Source organism: Hakea prostrata, chromosome 4, assembly GCF_041222555.1.
Source record: "Hakea prostrata isolate BN-2017 chromosome 4, UWA_Hpros_2, whole genome shotgun sequence".
NCBI classification, from domain to species: Eukaryota; Viridiplantae; Streptophyta; class Magnoliopsida; order Proteales; family Proteaceae; genus Hakea; species Hakea prostrata.
Genome location: NC_142603.1, coordinates 45,540,826 through 45,563,937, shown reverse-complemented (window position 1 = coordinate 45,563,937; position 23,112 = coordinate 45,540,826). Strand labels below are relative to the sequence as shown.

The 23,112-nt window shown below is 36.1% G+C and overlaps 1 protein-coding gene and 1 pseudogene across 1 annotated transcript in view; one reads left to right on the top strand and one right to left on the bottom strand.

Moving 5' to 3' along the window:
- Positions 1-16,335, bottom strand: part of LOC149019111 (2-isopropylmalate synthase 2, chloroplastic-like) — a 38,060-nt gene extending 21,725 nt beyond the window's left edge. Inside the window, exons 1-10 of the mRNA XM_089153178.1 lie at positions 15,580-16,335; positions 15,243-15,456; positions 15,081-15,161; positions 13,026-13,118; positions 12,840-12,926; positions 8,778-8,878; positions 6,501-6,534; positions 6,348-6,422; positions 1,029-1,112; positions 765-899 (exon numbers count right to left, since the gene is read on the bottom strand). Coding sequence (XP_089009304.1) covers positions 765-899; positions 1,029-1,112; positions 6,348-6,422; positions 6,501-6,534; positions 8,778-8,878; positions 12,840-12,926; positions 13,026-13,118; positions 15,081-15,161; positions 15,243-15,456; positions 15,580-16,220 — 1,545 coding nt within the window. The 5' untranslated portion in view covers positions 16,221-16,335. The remainder of the gene's footprint in view (positions 1-764; positions 900-1,028; positions 1,113-6,347; positions 6,423-6,500; positions 6,535-8,777; positions 8,879-12,839; positions 12,927-13,025; positions 13,119-15,080; positions 15,162-15,242; positions 15,457-15,579) is intronic.
- A 3,720-nt stretch (positions 16,336-20,055) lies between these two features.
- On the top strand, positions 20,056-20,644 carry LOC149019110 (uncharacterized; annotated as a pseudogene).
- The last annotated feature ends 2,468 nt before the right edge of the window (positions 20,645-23,112 follow it).

The window sequence follows — 23,112 nt, the reverse complement described above, 5'->3', positions numbered from 1 at the left end:
CCTAACCTACGTTTATCCACCACCCATACTAATGGATTGATACTTCCAAGGGGACTGAAGGAGAGTTATCATATTATACTGCACAAACAATCTTGGGCCCTGGACCTTGCTTTAGGCAGCAACTCTCTACAATCAATTCACCTCTCTCTTCTCCCCAAAGAAGGATAAGATGGACAAGACATGACAACCTCCCCACCCCCAGCAATGTCATTGTCCTTACACCGACTCCAGCCATTTTTTGAACCCCCTTTTTAAGTTTGAATCATATTTATTCAACTTTCATCACTGTTTCCCTCTTTTGGTAAGTAAAATAGCTGAAAACAAGTGAAATTTGCCTCTCGCAGCAAGATAATCTAGTTTATTGGATTAAAAACTCATACTTTGTGAAACGTTTACTTCTTGCAGAGTCTATTTCTAATGTTTCAATGGTTTCTGGTCAATTCTAATCCATCTGGAATTGCAAACTACAGGAACCTATCCCATACCCATGAACCTTGGTCAATAGAATTTCAATCAAAAGTTTGGTAATTTACATTAATTTAACCACAATTCAACTCCCTGTGAATATAAATATCTGTACTCACTTTGACAGATTTTGCTAGAAATTCTGAACACCATGTTCTGCCTACAGTATGTCAAAACTGTGCTTCTAAAAGCCACTGCACGTGCTGACCAACATTCAATAGCATGGTAATATTTCATCAAACCAATCACCACATAATAGAGATACGTGGATATAAGAGCTTGTCAGCTTATTCTCAAACCTTAACAATGAGATCAACTGCCTTATAGGCTGCATCCACTGGACCAGTCCCAATAGAACATGCAACAAATTCTGCTCCGTCAGCATCAATGAGTTTAACAGTTGCCGTTGAAAGACCAAGAGTTCCACAAGTGACCTGCGTCATTACCATCCATTAGGATCAAATCAACTATGCCTGAAAAAGCCAACACCAACTTTGAGAAGTAATGGCATGAGGCATCAACTTTGAGAAGTAATGGCATGAGGCATCAACGAATACATTTACCTGCACATCACCCACTGACCAAATGACTTTTGGCTGGAAAACTTCATCTAATATTAAAGCTTCTATGTCACCATCAGAAAGATGCTGCAATACCAGCAACTGTTGTAAGCAGGAATGGAAATGACAAATACAATATTCAAATCAATATACTAGAAAGCCTGTCCTGTGTAGATTATTTCAGGTTAAGCATGTCTTCATGCATATGGGTGCTTTTGTTTATTCATACAGCAAATGAAATATTGTTTACAAAATTTTGTTTTCAAACCACAGAAAACAAAGTGATTACATCTCTCTTTTTTTCTCCAAACTTATCCATTTGCTGGTTCTTCGACAAGGTTTACTGTGTTGAGGACCTTTAAAAGGTGCACGTCTTTATGTTTGTGTGGGCTGCAACACCTTTCCTGGCAACTATGTATCATGTTTTGGGTTCGCACATGCTATGTTTGCCTGTTGGTGCGCCAGTAATGCACCCAGCATCATAACATATTCAGCAACTCACATTTTGTATCAATCCAATTTTCTGAGTATTGCTAATATATCAGCATCAAGTCTTAACCCCTTGGTCTTCTACTTGAGAGTCCCTTGTAAGCAACACACCATGCCAATGCCTGGATATAGGTGTAAGAATGTTGTTGGTTGAGTTCTACAAGGAGTTCAACTCTATTAGAGTTTTGTTTCATGTAATTTTCTATTTCTTGTTATCCAAGTAAGGGTATTTATGTAATAGTGTTCTTTCCACTTTATTATAAATAGAGGGCTTGAGATAACACTGATCTATTCAAGTCATTCTACCAAAATCGCGTGTCTCAACAAATGCGGTTCTCATACAATGGACGAGTAGAAATCAAGAAACCAGTCCAATAATTAGGATCATATTAGCATCTAGAAAAATTTGATCCTTGATGGCTAAGAGTCTAGAGTTGTACAGATGTCGTCAAAAGTATTACTAGTGTCTCAATCCAAGAGACTAGATGGAAGGTTAAAAAAAGATATACATATGCATAGAAGAGGCCAAAGTAATAGATGAGTGGCTAAAGTATTGGACAAAGATCTAAAGAATGATATTTTCTTTTCTTTTCTTTTTTTCTTCTTTTTTTTTTTTTTTTTTTTTGGGGGGGGGGGGGGGGGGATGTTATCTTCAATGGTAAGATGAGTGGAGGTAGTATTATATATGTCAAGAAAGTGCTAAAAGAAAGAGGTTCTAGATAATACAAGCGGTTACATACACCAAGTAGCATTGAACAAATGTAGTAAGCCACAATTTCGGGACCACATGGATGCCGGTTTCAAGTCAAGGAGAAAAGAGTATTATAGCAGGTGATCAAACTGGATATATTGGGAGATATTGTAGTGTATAAATCTTACATGGAAGCTAAGGAGTTGGAGAAAACAATGAGGGGATCTCAGTAACAGACTTTGTGGTAGCATATGGTAATTCCATTGTGACTACCATAATTGAGAATAGAGAAGAGCATTAATTGACTGCAAAAGTTGATATCATACCAACAACCAGCCAAGTAGATTTTTTCCTAGCAAGATGGTTTAACAGATCATTTCCTAAGGACTGTAAGGTTATATTTAAGGAGAGCGTACCACTCAACATACATCAGTTACCAAGCATAACCGTGAGGTAGGGGAGTTTATTTGCCTTAAAATATGGTGGTAAGATTTTAAAAGAGATTCTTCAAATTCATCTATTGATAAAGCGATAAAACAAGGAAAGAAGGGCTTTGAGACACATTAATACAATGCGGATCAAGATTATGGCTTGTACTAGAAAGGTTGTGAAGAGGTGTTTAGAGATCAATAGGAGCGTCATGCCCAATGGGAAACTTGGCGGTGGGAAAATGAGGTCCCAGCAGCCATTAAGATTCACAAAACTAGTAAGACATGGCAAAGGGCTAAAGGGGTAGAAGATCTAAAAATGCATAAATTTGTCAAAAAATGAAACTAAGAAGATTGCAGGGAAATCAAGAGATAAGAAATCTGAAGCTCTTTATAATCTGTACACAAAGAAAGGAGAAAAACTCTCTATATAATAGTTAAAATTTGAGGTAGGAAGATGAGAGACTCTGACCACGTTAGATGTATCAAAAGCAAAGATGGTAGAATACTAGTAAGGTGCAACAACTGAGGGTATTAAGGAAAGATGAAGGCACAGAAAAAAATCCCAGGTTCTGTAACCAGTGCTGGGTAAAGAGTAGAGAGAGACATTCATTAAGGGAGATGATGAGAGAGAAAAGGGTTGTACTATAGAATGTATTTTTCATTGAACCAGTCAATATCTACTTATATAGAAACAAAAACAGAAATACAAAAGGAATATAACCCTTACCAGTTGAGCCTAAAGCTTAAACAGGAAATTTATTTAGACTATGCTATAAAAGACACCAAGAAATAAAGGAAACAGCAATAGGGTGAGAGTTCCATTAGTGTTACATAAACTTAACAGAAGGCAAACTTTGTATAGAATACTTATTCAAGATTTTTTGGGTAAATTGGCAATGGAGGGATGCATCACTCATTTAGACACCACATGGAATAGACAGATACACAAAATTAGTGTTCTATGATAAACAAAGGTTTAAGAAGGAATTCATGTCCTTTACAGCCTGGGGATATCTTAGAGATGTGTTGCCAACTAGAGACAATTTGATTAGAAGAAATATTACTGATGAGGACATCAGTGAGAAGTTCCGAGTTTACTGGCGGCACCAACGTAGAGATCATCCCACAACAGCATCTATGTGGATGGATGATGAGTTCGGAGGTTATCGGATTGCTAGGATTCTATGGTTCGACGAGAAACACTGCTCATAGGCAGTTTGCCATGTTATTTTCCTTAGTCTTAGTGGGTTGGGTAGTAGTTTACTATTGAAGTATTTTAATTTCATGTTTGAGTCTTTATGGACTGGGCCTAGAGTCTATTTTGGCCCAATTTTGAATTATTTTGAGTTTGGGTTATATTTACAACTTAAGTTCGGGTTATTTTGGGAATTAAACATGTAGGGTTGTGAAGAATCAATTTTTTTATTTAAACCTTGTATGGAATTCGTTTATCGCAATGAATGAAAGAATTTGAAAAAAACAAGAGCTCACGTTGCTTTCTTTCTCTATCTCTCTCTCCTCGCGGAACCAGCACTTTCCCCTCTCTCCAGGTAATCTCTCTCTCCTCCTTTCACCCTTGTTTCCCACTAGAAAAATTCCCCTTGCTCTCCTCTACAAAGATCTACTCTTTTTTTTCTCAAAAAAGACCTAGTTTCTTTCCTGGAAAACTTCTTCTTCTTCCCCAAATCCCACGGTTCTGTTTTTCTTGCGGAAAAAAAAAAAAAAAAAAAAAAAAAAAAAAAAAAAAAAAAACAAAACAAAACAAAATTTCTTCCCTCTTTCCCTTATATAGCAGTCTAGTTGTCTTTTGTTAGTCTCCCTTCCCTTCTCTTTGTTTCTTTTCTTTCTCTCCCTCTCTCTTTCCTATGATACGCCTTTACTTCAAAATGTTTTTTTCTCATTTCTTAGGATACGCCTTTACTTCAAAATGTTTTTCTCATTTCTTAGGATTCACCACTACTTCAAAATATTTTTTCTTTCTCTTATTTATGTTCCTAGATGCTTTCTAACCCCTATTTTGCAGCTAGGATCAGCAGGTAATTATCTCTCCCAAAATATTTCTCATTTATTTTTCGGCAGTAGTTTTTGTTTAAAACAAAAACTTCCCAAGACTCCCTTTACATTGTTAATTGTTGAATTCCTTGTTAGAAATCTGATATTGATTAGGACAGCTCTATTTTTCTTTAAGTTTCTTAATACCCTTGCATTCAATTTAGTGTTATGGTGCCAAGATCCCCATCCCCTTGTTTCCCTATTGATTATTGTTTAGTTGTGCTTACCAGTAAGACTTATTGTGTTTATTTCTCTACTTTAGCTGTCTTACATGCATGATTAATCAGATTTCAAGTGCTGCAAATTCCTTTCTTTACTATCTGTCAAGAATAGGTGTTTAATTCTAAGAGTCTAGTAGCCCACTTTGTAGGTCCCCTAGTTTCTAGGGTTTCTCCTACATCAATTACAGTGCAACGTAACTCCTATTTCTGTTGGCAAGTAGAAGTAGAAGGAGAAGTAGAACCGGCCAATTTCCATTGCACCTTCAGTTCTTTGTTACAGAGCAGCCTCTTTGCAAATCAGAGAAGGGCAATGCTAGCAGTAAATGATGCTGCTTTATGTGTAAGGGACCAGTTTGACCCAAAGGACAAAACTGGCTTGGTTCCAACGCTAGCCCTTTGTGCAATAAATCTCCATCTTTGGACAGAGAGAAACCACCAAACTTTTAGAAGTAAAAGCAGGAGGAAAGAGCAGCTGGAGGCAGCAATATGGAGGATGTTAAGACGAAGTGTGCTGTTGCTTTCCCTTTTCTAAATTTTTTTTACACTATTACTAATTTTCAAAAAATAAGGAAAGTAATTATGGGGGTGGAAAAATATTTTGACCCCTTGGGAGCATAGATCAGCCCATGGAGTTCAACATATATTTATTTGATCACTATACAAGTTGTATATCATATATATTTTCACATTTTCTATGTACGAAAATATATTTTATAATCAAAAAAATAAAAAGAAAATAATCCACCTAGAAAGAAAGAAAGAAAAAAAAATTTGACGCCGTGAGTTCATAGATCAGCCCACGGTGTTTAACATATATTATTTCCATTAACATTGAACTACTATTATACATGCATTTTCAAAAAATTTAGTTCAAGGGAGAATGGTATGACTCAAAATGTCAAGAAACACCAAGATGTTTGATTAAATCAAGCTCAATCCACCTCCACACCGTGTTTGCCGGCAAGACTGAGGTAGAAACCCCAAGATTGATCAAAGAATGACTCAAAAGGTGAAGACTTGACGAAGAAATGAGGAGGAGAAGAAAAGTGCAAAATTTCATTAATTTGGTGCTTTTAAACCCACAAGTTACAAAGAAGCCACCGAAAATGTAAAATTTCATAACTCAACCATCTCAACCTGTTTTGTTTTGCCAAGTTCGAGACAAGCGAAAATTCGTGAATTTCACAGAAATTTTTGCAAGAATTCTGTACATTGTGTGTGATCAGTGTCTTACTTTAAAGTTTAACTTTTATAGAATTGGTCATATATGGAAGGTTTCCATTTCAGAGGCCAAAATTTGCTCCAAATCTGACGGTTAGAAATCTTGGCTAGATGTCTATTTCACAACCAAAGTTGAAAGATACTTTTTCCAAATCACAAAACAGAATCTGTTTAAATAAGAGTAATAAAATTTAATCTATGTTCAACTTAGTATCACCTTCTTTTTCTCAGCCACTGACTTGAAACGCCAGAACACATCATCAAGTTGCTTATCATCTAATGAATAACCAAGCTGAAAAGCAGAAAGGAGAAAATTACATACAATATAAAAAACAAACAAAATGAATTTATCAGCATGCAAGATGGATACCTCCTGAAGTCGACTTCTAAATGCATGTCGCCCGCTGAGTTGGAGGAAAAACAAGTGTCACTTACATATTTAAGTGGAAAAACAGAAAATAAATTTCAGAAATAGATGGTAGTGTAATTCTAGAGACCATCTATCCTCCAATCAGTAGACAGAAGTTCTGAACCTAAGATACGGTTAAAATTTCTCAGTTATGCTGGTCAATAGACCGATGGCAGATGTTCCCTCTCTATCACCTAGTCATGGCTTCCCTGCCGGATTTCCTGCTTGAAAGAATAGTAATTCTAGCAACTGCAATGCCCCCACCCCCATTCCCGTTCCATAAAGAAGAGGAAAGATAATGACCATAGTCAGCACATGCTTTTTATAAAAGAAACCTGGTTGTATGAGAGGGTGATGACAAGACCACATCTTTGAAACCCTAACCTTGAACAAGTAGGACATTAACAAAGGACACAAAGGACTTTTTGGCCAACTATCCCAAAAACCACTGTTAAGAAATGATATTGCACAAGATAGGCAGACCGCTAGAACTGTGAGGGTTCTATCATATTGATAACCTGGCCCACCCTTTGGTGCAAACCAATTAAATCAAGATTACTCATAGTAAATTCTTGAACCCTCAATCATCCAGAGTCCTAAACATTCGCAAAGACCAAAAAATGGGACAGGATCTAACATTTGTACAAAAATTTGGAAAGAAAAAGTACACAAAAAATATACAAAGTATCTCTATAACTCAAATGAACTTTGAAGCATACCCTTCTAATGATTTACGAGACAGAAAGTCAAAAGGCTTAGATAGTCTCCAGTACAACTTTATGGTAAAGGAAGACCAGAAGAATCATGATAGAAGAACAGATTTAGGAAGATGAAGGTCCAATTAAAGGGGTTATCATTACTTGTGGTTGCTATTTTGATGGACAATTGAAGCCTTAAAATGAAACCACAGATTTGGTATCGACTGAAAGGAAATTATAGTATAAATCTCACCAGCAGAAGACTTGAAATGACGCGCAACAACTTTTATTTTCATCGACTTTTGATCAATACTCTCAGTTGTCAAATAATAAAACATAATTTCAACCAACTTTGCTGGCTTCATGTGTTTTGATAGACATCTTGGGAAAACTCCATTTTTGTGATTTCTAGCCAAATCACTCCCACACAACCAAGGGAAAAGTTTTGGGCAGTAGCGGAAAGCATTGGAATTGACAATTACTCCCATGGTTGGACAACTTGTGAGATAATTAAAAGTCGAAAGTGCATCACTATTCCCAAAGTTTGATTTTTGTGAAAAATAGGGTCAATGCCAGTGATTGGTCTCCAATTTTTCATACGTATACAGGGTACTTATAAACCATAAAAATATTCAGAGTTTTGGTGTCCTGAATTTTCTGGATAAAAATTGACTCTTTTGCGACAAGAAGTTCCTTTTAAGGCACAAAAAAAAAAGGGGTACTTGAGCAGTCTGTAAATGCCAAGAAAAAACAAAAATCAAGGAAAAACAAATTAGAAATTTAAGGGTAGAGAGATCTACACAAGAATCAATCATTGCATCATCATGATTTTAGTCTCCTTACTTTTTTCCCCTCTTTTCTGGTGTCCAAACATAGCCTTGGTGTTTGAAGCTCAATTGCACATAGCTAGACTGGAATTGGCAATCCAATAGCGCATGAGCATTTTTTTCATCGAGAAATTAATCATTCTAATTCATGGAATTTAAAATTTATTTTCAAAATTTGCAAAACAAAAAATCAGAAGCACAAGGGATTTTTTGTTTTGGTTTGAAATTTCTTCAAAATTTATGGATGTATTGTTGCCAGATTTGCAAGTGAAAATGATGAAAAATGTCTTGTCCCATTGTTATCATATATTATAGTATTACGTTTACAAAAAATTATGAACTCATTCTTAATTAAGAACAACATATAAGTTATAGAAAATTGGGAAACAGACATGTTATTGGTTGAGTTTTATACATATATGATATATATACAGCTCCCAACAAAAATTGTTAGGGTAAGACTGTGTAGGAAATTCCAAATGCAACTCTGCTTGTGCCAAAGCCTTTGGCACCACGCAGGAGCAACCAAGAGACAGACAAAACAAGCAGAATTTTATCACCAAAAGTGAACCATGAAGATTCTCATGAGGGAAAAAAGTCAATATAAAAGAAAAAGGAAATCCAACAATACAAAACACAGCCAACTAAATCCATCGTGGAAGCACAAAAGAGAGGTTCTCTACCTATATAATAGTTAACGAAGCAGCCCATACCTGAGCTTTCCAAGGACAATGCCAGATTCATTAGATCGATATAACCCAATATCTTCAGGAGCAATGATCTCATAGGTACTTCTGTGTTTAAGCATTCCATCCTACAAAATGGGAAGTAATATAAAATAAGTTTTGCAAGTAAAATTACTTCACAAAAAAGATAGTATTAAACAAATGCACTCAAATATACAAGAAAAACTACATTTCCTAATGGGATGATAAAGCAACACTACAGCCCTCTGCTAGAGTCACCATTCCCACCCAAGTCAAACACATGTTTTTTGTTGTACCAAAGGCTTAGAGATGAGTACGTTGTACACACTGGGTGAGAAAAGACAAATCAAGCCCCAAACAATACTAATTAGCATTCAGTAATTAATTATATAATTAAATACTAAAAGACTTCTCATACCTAACAGTTGTTTTTCATGCAGAAATAAAGAAGAAGATGAGATAAGATCAGCCCCCTTGGCTAAAGCTGAACAGCCTTGCCGGAGATGAAGAAGATGAAGTTGCCACCCATCAGAGAAGTATACGGTAGAAGCAAAATGCCCAAAATATTGGTTGAGAAAAGATCACAAAATACATTCCATGAAATAGAGAAGGCAGGGGGGGAAATTCTGGAGATGAAGAAGATGAAGTTATTGCCTGCCAAAAATGTATATGAAAGGAGCAAAATGCTCACATGTTGGTTGATTAAAAAAACATATATTATGTGAAGCAAGAAGGTAAGGGGAAATAATTGCCGGAGATCAAGAAGATGAAATATTGGAGAAGATGAAGTTATTGAAGAAAAGCAAAAGAAGTTGGTGGAGAAGAAGTAGAAAAGAACAAACATTTTGAGATTTTCATAATTTTATAGATCTGATTAATACATCTGACAATGAAGCTGTAGGAGAAGAAATAAAATAAAATAAAAGTCAAAGACTGAGTTGTAGGGGAAATAAATGACTTCTTTTTCTGTTCAACCATGATTCATACATCTGACCGGTGAAAATAAAAAAATTAAAAATTAAAAAATAAATTAAAAAATAAATAAATAAATAAGAGAGTAAAAAAGGAAGGCCATGACAATCAAACAATATGAAATAGATTTAATAGATGTTGGATCGTTGTCGTCAAAGGAGGAGTTGCACAGAAAAAAGGATGTATTTATTTGTTTTTCATGGATGATTCATACTATTAATGAAGAAATCGAAAAGAAAAAAAAAAAAGGGAAGCCCATGACAAGTAGATAACGTGAAAAATAGATATCGGATCATCATTGTAAGAGGAGTTGCAAGAAAAAAGGGCATCTTACTCATCCACAATTCATATTTCTAATTGATGAAAAATGCTAAAAGAAGGGAAGGGGGGAAAAACAACCAAGAGGCCAACGACAACCGAACAATGTCTAATCAATGTTGAGTAGAAAATACATACCTGATTGGCTGATCCTAATATCTCTTGAGAAGAAGCAGACCCAAAGCTTGCTGCTAGTGCCGCACTGCCACTGCGATAGGAATAAGAAGTGTAATAAACAGCAAGGGAGCAGCAGTGCCGCAATGACTTTTTCTCAGGTGACATCAAGATCAGCCGATCAGGTATGGGTTTTTTTTTTTTTTTTTTTTTTTTTTCAAACATCCATTTCACATTGTCTGGTTATCGTTGGCCTCCTTTTAGGGAAAAAAAAATTCCATCCATTAGATGAATGAATTGTGAACGGGAAAAAAACGCCCTCTTTTTCAGCAACTCCTCCGACAACAATGACCCAACATCTATTTCACATTCTTCAATTGTTGTTGGCTTCCTTTTTTAAAATTTTTCATCAATCCAAAATACAAATGGTGGATGAGAAACAGAAAAAGACGTCTTCTTTTCAATGCAACTCCTTCTCTAGCAACAATGACCCAACATACATTGATTTCTATTTCTCATTATCATATAGTTGTTTGCTTCAGTTTTTCTTATTAACTGATAGATGTACGAATCGTGGATGAAAACAGGTTAAGGCGTCTATTTTTTTCTGCAGCTTCTCCTCCTCTGACATTGATGACTTTTTTTTTCCTCTATTTCTTCTCCTTAGTATTTCATTAATCAAATGTATTAATCAGATCGATGAAACTATAAATATATCAAAATGTTTTCTCCTTCTACTTCTTCTCTACCAACTTATTTTTCTTTTGTCAGCAACTTCATCTTCTTCATCTCCAGCAACATTCCCGCAGCCTTATCAATTTCACACAATTTTCTCTTTTCTTTTTTTTCCAATCAACCAATGGATTGTGCTCCTACCATATACTTCTCCGGAAAGCAATAACTTCATCTCCTTCAATTTGTTTTCCCATCTTCTCCGTTTCACCCAATGTATTCTAGTTTTTTTTAATCAACCAACATTCAGGCATTTTGCTCCAATCATATACTTCTCCGGCAAGTGGTAAACTGGTAACTTCAACTTCTTCATCTTCAACAAGGTTCTACAGCTTCAGTAAAGGGGCTAATCTTATCTCGTCTTCTTCTCCCAGGTCACATGAAAAAAACCATTTAGTTGCAAGAAAAATTTTAGTATTTGATTATATAATTAATTGCTGAAAACTAATTAGTATTATTTCTACTGTAGATACTTCAATAGCATTTTACAATGACTAGCAGTGAAAATGAGATTGATATAGCTGCTGCTAGTATTGGGGTGACATTGGAAGTACTACAGCTTATTATTTACTTAAAGACCCAAAGAAAAAGGCCAATCAAAAGACCTCTGGTGGAAGTATGGGTATTGGCAAAATTTGGCTGACAGAAACCTTGTCAAATGCAACTTATGCAAAACAGATTTCAAAGGAGGAATTATAAAGGTTAAGACAACATATGGTTGGTCGAGATGAGGATGTTGCAAAGTTCGCCAAGACAACTGCAGCAATTGCTCAAGAGATTAATGCAGCTCATCAGAAAAATTTGAAGAAAAGCTTAAAAGTTGAATGATAAACATGATGATTTTGATGATCAAGTCAATAAAGGAGAGGATCCTACCACTATTGAGGGACGAGAGGCTTGTCTTCCAAAGTACATCCAAGCTCTGGAGCAGCTGCAAAGAAAATGAACCCATCCTCTGAGCCGGATCCATAGATGCTCATGCGAGAAAAACCCCTAAGTTATTGCTGATAGGCAGGCTAAAGGTCTTACTCACTTAAATTTAGGTCCTTTGGTTTTTCCACCATTAATTTTATGTCATGTTCTTCATTGTACATTAAGTTATGGTGTGAGGAGTAATATAATAAACTCCTAAACGATCAAACATTATTGGTTTTGGGTTGCAATATACTAAATTGAAGCTGTCTGTGATAGTTTTATTGTCCATTGCAGGCTGCTCTCCCGAAGGCCTGTTGCATCTACTCTCCTCTATTCTTCTTCTTGTATTTTTTTTTTTTTCTCTCTCTCTCTCTCTTTCCCTTTATTTTTCAAGTGACTTTGGTTTGTCACAGGAGCTACAGTAAGGTTACACTACTGAAACCTGTTGGTTGCGGGTTCAAGATCTGAAAACAGCTTTCCCTATGAAGTAAATATCACATTTGCCCCTTCTAGACCCTGCAACAGCTCAAACCTTGTGCACTGGGAGGCTCCTAAAATGTAGAGGCAAAATATGTATACTAACTTGTTTAAATTCTAATTTTAACCCCTTCAACCTCCTCAAGGCTATAAAGATAACTTCTATTAAGCTCAAGATACTAGAGAGGGGGGGAAATAAGATGGAAAAGGTGGAAAAATTAGTAGAGCCATTGTTAGCACTGACCATGTCCCAACTCACTCAATCACCATAACACAATTGTCTTCAAAATAAGATGCATTTAAATTATTCAAGGAGTCAAGAAAAGACTGAGTTTCTTCTTGCTGTTGTTCATTATTCAAAAATATTTGAACGTTAGAATACATATTCTGGTGACAAACTAACTAGTCAAGCAAAAGGTGCAGATAATTAGTAAATAAGGTACAAGAAATACTTGTCCATAAACAAAAAAATCAACACCAAAGACGAACAAAATGTGGCATAAACAAACACTGAGATATAATACGGTACAGTAGGCCAACCTGATGGATGCCACTTTCATGGGCAAAAGCATTAGCTCCAACAATGGCCTTATGTGGCTGAACAGAAAGTCCTGTATACTCTGCAACCTGCATGAAAGAATTACAGACTAAGAAACCTGCAAAGGGAATAGATTCAACAAGGAAAAGAGCAAGTATAAGTTACAGAAAAGATCCATGAGAAAATACCATTTTGCTTGCCATGAAAATGTGTTTGGTGTTAATCCCAGTGTAAAGCCCTTTCAGTAGCTCCTTTCCGCGGCATGCTATTGTCATTACTACCTAGAAATGAAAATGAAAGGACGTGAAGGAAGTCAGAAACCTCCAACCAACATAAGAAAGAAAGATTTGTAGAATGGCACACCTAGCCTGATGCTAGACAGTCAAGAGAACTGGCATATGCAACTTATGTACATTAACAGTATTCTTTTTCTAAAACAACTATTGAAACCATAAATGTGATTAATGAACTTTGAAAGGGAGGAAAAACATAAGAATAGCAAACCAATGTTCCCAACCTTACAAAGCAAACAACAGTGGAAGGCAAAAAGAGGAATCAGTTTTGAAAATGAGAAAGTTCGTAAAATGAGAGAAAAATGTGAGCTATATGTTCACAATTTCATTAAGTGAGAAGATTTCAAGAGCAACGAATGGAGATCAATGGAAAACTAAAGAAAAGAACAGGTAGAGGTACTCGTCAAAGGAGTTGGATCCACCAGGCCTCGTAAAGTTATGATATGAAACATCTCCAAAAATGAGCATGAGAAAGAAGACTGTAAAAAAAAAGGAGTTAACACATCAAGGGGTAAGTAGTGTGTCAGGAGTAATCTTCTTCACAGCTAAGTTTAAGTGCCAACTTTTGAGGGCATGTGATGCAGCACAATTTGAGAGGAGTTACAATCATATGAATTCTGTGGTCTATTTTTGAGGAATTTACTTGCCAAGACCACAACTGATTTGAAGGAAAAATATTTCCCAGAATTATCCGCTAAATGTTTGCTGATCATGAGGGCCTATAGCCAGCTATTTGTGATCAAGAATGAAGTTATTTCGTTAAAAAAAGGACTCAGTTACTGTTAACGCTACAGTGACATAAACAGTATTTTAAGGGATTTTTCTTGGTTGTTTTTATGGGATGATTATGTAAGCACTTTTTTTAATTTGGATAGGATACATAGGATTAGTTTTAGTTAGTTCTAAATTGCTAGAGTCCTAGTACAGTTGCTTTCTTATTGGAGTATGTTCTTTTATTATTTAAACACTTGTGATCAACCTACTAGGGAGGGGTAAAGTTTTAGCTTTCTACAATAGTAGCCCAATGCCCTTCTCTCTCCTGTCTATTCTTCTTCTTCCTCTTCTTATGCGTGTTCTTCACCCTCTTCCCCTTCTTCAAGACTGATTCTTCTCAGATTTCCCCTTCTTCCCCCTATCTTCTTTATCCCTCTTTCTCCTTCTTTATTTCGTCCCCCATTAGCATGACACATAAGCATCCCCATCCAAGTCCTCTGTATCAATGTGGGTAAGCCAGGATGAATGAAGTCTTCAGGTACCACGAGCAAGAATCACAGAAAAGATGAACCTCATATTGGCCACAGTATGACTTCATCAAGCTAGCCACATGAGGATCATATGTTCTGGGTGGCTGCTGAGTACACATATATCTATCATGGCCTCAGAGAGCTTAAAAATATTCCGTAATAGGTGCAGCAGGAATACTTAGGAAATTCTGAGTCCATTTTGTCATTCATAATCTTTTTAAAATTCAGAAATGATCTGAAAAACCGTTCCAATTCTAAGATCAACAGTTATAGTAGAAGTTTGCACATCTTTGGATGGATTACACATTCAGCAGAGTCCCAAGGGTTGTGAATGAATTGGCCAACCAGATGTCATGTACAGGTGTTTGTCCAAAGTGGGTTCAATCCTATGTAAGAACAAATCTAATGCTGCATATTCTTTTGATTCCACAGCCCCCCCCCCCCCCAACCCCTTGGCCTTTTTTTCATAGTTATGCTTTCTCCGCTTCTCAAACTTCCTTCTTTTGGTTATTAACAAATAGTACTTTCCAAAAGGAATATCCAGTTGATAGCAGAAGAAAATTAGACCAACAGTTATTCGAGCATTACTGGATTTGTGCAAAATAAAGTGCATAATTTGGAATAGACGAAATGGTAGTAAGACCAGTAATTCTTGAACAGAGGCAGTAAATCAGAACAACAATTGTATGAAAATATACACAGGTACCTCCTCCAATGATGCATTTCCTGCTCTTTCTCCAATGCCATTGACAGTTACTTCCAATTGTCTTGCACCTGCATTTGCTCCCTGGATTTAGATGTCCTCATGAATTAGTACACATTGGAATGAACACGGCATGCAATAGTTAAAGTGAAAGTGACATCATACCGCTACAGTGTTGGAACTAGCTTGGCCAAGATCATTTTGGCAGTGAGTGGAAATGATCACATTTTCTATGCCAGGGGTGTTGGAATTGATATCAGCAATCAATTGCCCAAATTCGACTGGCAAAAGGATGCCTACAGTATCAGGGATGTTGAGGGTTGTAGCCCCAGCCTTAATGACTTCTCCCAGAATCTGATAAAGAAACTCCTTTTGAGACCTGCCAAATATCAAACATGGAGCATCAATCTACAAACTTATTAGAGCAACAAAGAGACGCATCAAAAAACATAAATTTATGTGAAATGATAACAATTCACCAAAAAGGTGGAAAAAAAACTACCTTCCAGCATCTTCTGGACTGAACTCAACATCCTCACACCCCAAACTCCTGGCAAAACTAACCATCTCCCTGGCTAGCTGAGTAACCTCCTCCTTCGATTTCTTCAACTTATGCTTCAAATGGATATCACTAGTTGCAATAAACGTATGAATCCTGGGCTTCTTCGCATACTTCACAGCTTCCCAAGCGGCACTAATGTCGGCACGATTACACCTCGCAAGACCACAGATAACAGGAACATGACCATCCTCATCAATGGTGTTCCCAACTTCTTTAGCGATCATCTTGACGGCTTCAAGGTCTTCCTTGGAAGAAGCAGGGAACCCTGCTTCAATTATATCGACACCAAGCTTGGCAAGGTGGCGAGCAATATCAAGCTTCTCTTTGCTGGTCAAAGTTGCACCCGGTGATTGTTCTCCATCACGAAGAGTTGTGTCGAAGATGCGAACATAATGTGGGTCTGAGATTCGATTGGGGATGTATTCAGGACGGCGTGAGAAAGAACATTTGATGGTGGTGGGAGCAGATGTGGATTGCAGAAAAGGTCGGGTTGACGTTTGGGAGAAGGAGGAGGAACGAGTAGGGTTTATAAGGTTGAATCTCTTCGTGGTAGCATAAGGTGTTACACTAAGAGACGCCATTAACGAGGAACAGAGAAGACGAGAAGTGAACGCAGAGCGGGTATAAAACGCTATTTCTTGTTGCAGGTGTGACTTGTGAGGAAAGAGAAATCAATTTATAAAAGCGAAAGTACAATTTCGACCTTCAGTCGTCCAAGGTTTATACTTCATAGTGTTTCCAAGGTTTTTACTTCCGAGAAAAATATTTTCTCATGGGCCCTCTACGCAGAAGAACTTTTTGGTTTAAGAAATCCAGAAACCTTTACCTATTGGATATGGACGGAGACAGAAATATCAAGTTCTATAAAGTTAATTTTTTTCTAATTTTTTTCCAATCTAAGAAAAATTACCAACGATTTTTGATTATATGAAAAAGTTGTACACTTCGTCAAACCCCCTAGACCCAAACTTTGTAAAAGTCTCTTCCCACCCCGGAAGAACCGTGCCGGGATTATTGCCGACGTACCCTCTTTGGATGAAAATAAGCAGGTTGTTTTTTTCTTTTGGGCCCTTCAGAGCACTACGGATGGATGGGTTTAATACTTGTTTTTACCAAAGGCAGTGGGACATGATCTCCAGAAATGTCTTTCACTTTGTAAAGTCCTTCTCCCAACTCTCCTTGCCAGGGGGAGTGAATCACACACCTAATTTGTTTCATCCCTAAGAAAGAATATACGAAGGAAGTCTCGGATTGCAGACCTATTAGCCTGTGTAATGTCAATTACAAAATTCTTACTAAACTATTGGCGTTGAGGTTAAAACTTCTGCCCCCCCCCCCCCTTTTATATCTCTGCTCCAAGGGGCTTTCGTCCCAGAAAGGCAGATATCTGACAATATTTTTCTGGTACATGAAATCTTTCATTTTATAGCACATACAAAAGGAAAAACGAGCTACGTAGCCCTGAAGTTGGATATGTCCAAAGCTTATGACTGTGTCGAATGGCATGTCCTTAATAAACTGTTTTCTTTCTTAGGCTTCGACCAACATTGGTGTAGCCTTGTGAATAAGCTTGTGGCTACTGCCTCCTTTTCTATCAAACTAAATTGCAGCCCCCATCTTTGGTTTTCGGGCTCTCTTCAACAAGGATGCCCTCTAACCCAACTTTTTCTTGATTATAATGGAAATTTTGTCTAGATACCCACAATATATAGAAATCTGGACCTCTTCAAAGGTAACAAAATTGACAGGCACGCACCTAAAATTTTCGATCTCTTTTTTGAGGATGACATGTTTCTCTTCTGTTGAGCAGAAACAGAAGACATCATGACTATTAAAGCTGCTCTTGAGCTCTTCTCTGATGTTACAGGGCAACAGATTAATTTTGAAAAAAAAAATGGTGCTTTTTTTAGCTGAAATCTCGATCAACAAGATTGGGCCAAGATCCTCTCAACTCTGGGCATAAGTGAAATGAAAAAAGATTTTGTATAACTAGGTAGTAATCTTTTGCAGAGTAAAAGCAAAGACCAAGAACCTAAATTTCATTCTACAAAAAATCAGGCGGAGGTTTGCAACTTGGAAAGCATGCAGGAAGAGAGGTTTTCATAAAATCGGTTCTTCAACCTCTATCTCTCTACCACATGCAATGTTTCAGGTTCCCATAATCTATCTACCAACAAATTGATTCTCTCTGCAAAAAATTCTGGTTGGGCCACCCAACCAAAAAGAAACAATTGACACTTGTTGCATGGAACAAATGTTGTCAACCGAAAGCATAGGGAGGTATTGGTTTTAAAAATATGGAGGAGATTAACAACGTTGTACTTCTAAAACAAGCATGGAGACTGCTTTTGAAACCACATTATTTGTGGGCAACAACTCCCAAAGGTAAGTACTTCCCTACTACAAGCATATTTCTCCCAAAGGTTAGGAATAAAAGGGGATTTTGGCTATGGAGGAGCCTATGTAAAATCCTCCCACCTCTTTAGCAAATGGTGAGGCGTGAAATTGGAAATGGTTAGACTACTTCTTTCTGGTATGATACTTGGTCACATAGTAGAACTAACATCGCTGAAGAAAACTCGGAGGAAGGAATATGGAACAATGAATAATCCAATATATCCAGATAAATAGGGAGTATCTCTCATCTCTCATAAATAGTAATTCCATCTTCCATTACCTCATTTTATCTTCTCTTGAAGATAAGTGGGTGTCCACCATTTTTGCAAATGGCGAATTCTCTGCCAACTTGGTAGGAAAAGCCATAATGAAAATGAAACAACCCATGTTCATTTTAGATTTCTCAAAATGGTGGGAGCTTCTTTTGAAAACTATTCATCCATCCTAAGTTCAAATCTTTCTTTTGGCGTCTATTGAATGCAGGATTACCAGTTAAATCTCTCTTATCAAAATGGATGGGGATAAATCCTACATGTGATCTTTGTGGAAGGTCGAACGAGACTCTATGTCATTTCTTTGTCTTGTGCAAGTAGACCAAAAGGATTTGGGCAACAAGAAGGCTTGGACTAAGAACAAAATAAGACAGTGGTCCTTGTCCATATTCATCATAACTTGCTACTTTATTTGGTTGGAAAGAAATGCTTGTTTTTTCAAAAAACAAAAACCAAACCCATATAGGACACTAAGCAACATAAATAAATGGATAGTGGATTTAAGTCAACCTTGGAAGAAATGAGGTGCACCTAGAGAACCCTTGAACACAACCCATCGGTCATGCAAGTACTGAGTATTGTGAAAGTTATACTCTCCACTTATCCACTCTTTTATGTGTAGGGGTATATCATGAACAACTAAAAGGAGCATGATGGATTGTGGAGATCACTAGGAATGGTAATGTCAATATCACAGCAGATGGATTATTGAAGAATGGTGATGAAATAGAGGCTACGCTTATGGCAATTTGGAATGGATTACAACATGCAAAACGATTACATATTCAAATTAAAGAAATATAGCGTAATCAACCAAGGGTGATACAACTTCTATCCAAATCGAATCAAAATGCTTGGCCTCTTACTTACATACCACTCTTAGTGAAAATTCTACTAGAAACAAACCATGCATCTTTTTGTAACTTTAAATTTCCCACCCTACTACAAGCTCTTGCTACTGCAACATCTAATACTCTACTATCTGACTATTCTAGAAGCACTTCAAGCTCATATCTAGAGCAAGACTGTAATCTTTTGATACATCTTTAACTAATGTATTTTGTCTTTTTATGTTAAAAAAATATATTTGTTGGTCCCCTTTTCTCTTTTTTATTTTTTTCCAAGAGAATTCAAAAGATTTGTTAAGGTTTTTTTTGTTTTTTTTTCTCTTTCTTTCTTACTTTTTAAAAGAGTGAGCAAATTTTTATCATTCCCCTATACTTACACTTCAAACCCGGATTTTTATTTGCGCCGCTGCCAACTACCAATGGTGAAGATTTTGTATATGTACAAAAAGCAATCGAACGGTGTGAGATCAAAAGGCAGGGTTTTCAAAGGTTTTAAAAGTTTGCAAATTTACGAAATGGTGCCCCTCACTCTACCAACCTTTATCCATTTTCTCGTTTTGCCCTAGCTGGAGATTAGCATTTCTTGGCCTCTTGGGTTCGATTATTCAGGAATCAACAATTCTCTGCCAGCGAACAATAACTCTTGATGCAGCTTTGAGCCCAAGTTGAGTGCTATTTTCCTTTTTCTTTTTAGGTAGAGATCTTAAACAACCAGTGTAGTGCAGAGGACATTAGGGTTTGTAGGCTAATCTTCTGTTTTGAGGCTTTGGTCGGAATAAAAGTTACAATCTTTTTCTTAATGTTTGTCCAAAGGAATAAAACTTAGAATCACCGCCCCTGAACTTTGTTTTCTCCACCCTTTCAATTCCATAATCAAGCCTTCTCCGAGCAGATCTAGTATGGAAGTAGAACCCTCACCTCGCCCCGAGTTCTGCACGAGCATCCACACAACAGCACTGATGGCATTGTCAACGTTGATTCGCTTTTCACCCTCGCAGTCTTCATCGGCCTAACCTGGAACTCTACAGATCCATCCCCAACACCCTCGTCAACAACCCCAACTGTGTTGCTGGCCTTCACATTGTAGAAGACCTAGTTTCCTTTCATGCCTACTCCTTCAATTCTTTTCTTTTCTCGAGCATGATTGCTTTGAGTCTCAAGCAAGCCATCAGGATTGCAAGGACCAATGGAGGCCCAATCATACTTCATGATGCCTTGATGATAGCTAAGATTAACATACCGGTACTCAGGGTTGGGATCCTTGTCTCTACTGTTGGGTCTGTATCTGGGTGTTCGTTCTTGATGCTTGCCTTGGTCAATGTGGTTCAGATCAAGCTCGGAACCTTATCTTGTGGGAGCGCTGCTAGTGATGGAGCTATTGTGCCTCTTGTTACCTTGGTTCCCGCTAATCGTTAGATTCAAAAATAATTGAACCCGAGACATGCTAATCTCCAGCTAGGGCGAAACAAGAAAAGAGATCGGAGTCAGGTAGAGGAGGGGCTCCATTTTGTAAATTTGCAAATTGTTAATACCTTGTAAGATTAAAAACTCATATTTACAATTAAAACCCTCCTTTGGATCTCACTTCGTTGGATTGCCTTTGTAAATATGGCAAAATCTCCACCGTCGACAGCTAGCAGCAGCCATTGCTGCGAATAAAAATCTCTTCAGACCCATTAGATAACTTACCAAAAAATAGTTTCTAGTGTTTCATGATTCGAGAAGCAGAAAAATTAGCCAAATACTGCTTAATAAAATCATTTCGTTTTGCATGAATTTTACAACATAAATTGAAATTTATGAAAAGTTTTGCTTTGAAAAATAAAAAATATTGGGTAAATATCACTTACCTCCCCTCTTAGCTAGACAAATAGCACTTACACCCCCTCTTAGCTGGATAATATCACTTACCTCCCTCTTACCTAGCAAATATATCAAACACCTCCCCTCTGTTAACTTTCTCGGTTAAATTTAACTTTTACCGCTAAATATTTTTCTAAAACCCCAAACTACCATTGGATTAAAAATATTTTTTTATTTTAAACCCTAAATTACCTAATCACTCTAGCAATTAAATATTAAATTACCCTCAATTAAAATAATGTTAAAAACCAAAATACCATAGTTAAAACCCAAATTATCTTTAATTATTAAAAGCCCAATATATAAAAAATTTATCAAACAATTAAAAAAAACCCAAAATAGTAGTAATTGTTTTTAATTTTACTTGATAGTAGTACGTGTTTTTAAAATTGTTTGATAATTAAAAAAAAAAAAAGGGTATGTTGGGCTTTTAATAATTTAAGTTTTAATTATGATATTTTGGTTTTTAATAATTATTTTATTTGAGGAAAATTTAGTAGTTTAATTGTTAGCGTAATTAAGGTAATTTAGGGTTTAAAGTAAAATACTAAAAAATTTAGCCAAGGGTAGTTTAGGATTTTAGAAAAATATTTAACGGTAAAAGTTAAATTTAACCGAGAAAGTTAGCAGAGGGTAGGTGTCTGATATATTTGCTAGGTAAGAGGGGAGGTAAGTGATATTATCTAGCTAAGAGGGGGTGTAAGTGCTATTTGTCCAGCTAAGAGGGGAGGTAATTGATATTTACCCAAAAATATTTGTTGTTCCGTATGTTTCTTGAAGCTAAATTGGGTTTAACAGAGACAATTTTAAAAGAGATATTCATGAGATTTGGCACTATACATAACAATTGCAAGTTCTATAAATTTTATTACAATTTCAAATTTTCTACTCCTAGAAGCAAGTTTTATCAGACAATTAAAAAATTATGCTCTTAGGCTCTTTTTGGTATCAATTATCATTCTCAATTCTGAGAATTTTTCATTATTTTAAATTGTTTGGCATCTATTCTCATTTTTATTTTTATTTAAAATAATAGAAAAACCTCCAAAATCCACAATGAACTTTTTGTCTATTATAAATTATGATGAGAATTTCATTATCTTCATTTATGTGTAAGTTTACTTACAGTTTTATAGTTAAGATGAGAGTAAAATAGTCAATACACATTTTTTTATAACAACCATACTTTTTCCCTCTTTTCTCACTTGTTCACTATCATTTTCTCATAATTTTTTATTTTGACACCAAACTTATTTTTCATTTCATAATTGATTTTCTACAAGATTCACCAAACCATTTTTCATTATTGACTAGTAATGAATTCTTGTACTTATTTATTTTAAATAGGCATAATATAGAATGAGAATTGATACCAAAAAGAGCCTTAGAAACACTGAGAATTGTTTCTGGTATTTTCAGACAAACACACTTGGTGAGCTATCAAACGAGTCCTTTATTTACTAAAATCGTCTTGTTCAAACTTTTACATTTGATTCCCCACCATAAAACCAAATTTCACCTATCATTCTTCCTTGATGTTTTTAGATACTTAAGTTTCCTATCTATTTTTCTAACCTAGTCAGTTTCTCTCTTTTAAGTTGAGTCGGTTCACATTATCTGATTCAAACAAAATTACTTGAATGACCGAATTATTTTTTATCTTCTAAAATAATGAAACCAATATTACCAAAAGGAAAAAGAAAAAAAATGTTTTTATTAAAATTTGAGAAAATAATAATTATAATTAACTTAAAATTGAAGTTAAAAATATTTTCTTTCATAAAATAATATTTTTAACCTCTACCATTCAAAATATTTTAATAAAAAATTTTAATTCAAGAAGTCGAAAAAAATAATAAGAGTTTTTTACATGTGGGTCCCTTAGTGGACCACAAACTTAACCATGAACAAGTACGTATTCTTATGGTATTCTTGATAGCATTGAGAACTCTGCAACCTGTGTTTTTCTTTTAAGGCTATGTGTACTCACTGACTTGTTCGTCGGAAGAGTAACTCGACCAACCAGGTCGAGCATGTTTTTGCAGGTCAGTCGCTTGCGTTGTTGAACAGGTTTTTAGAGCAACAGACACCAA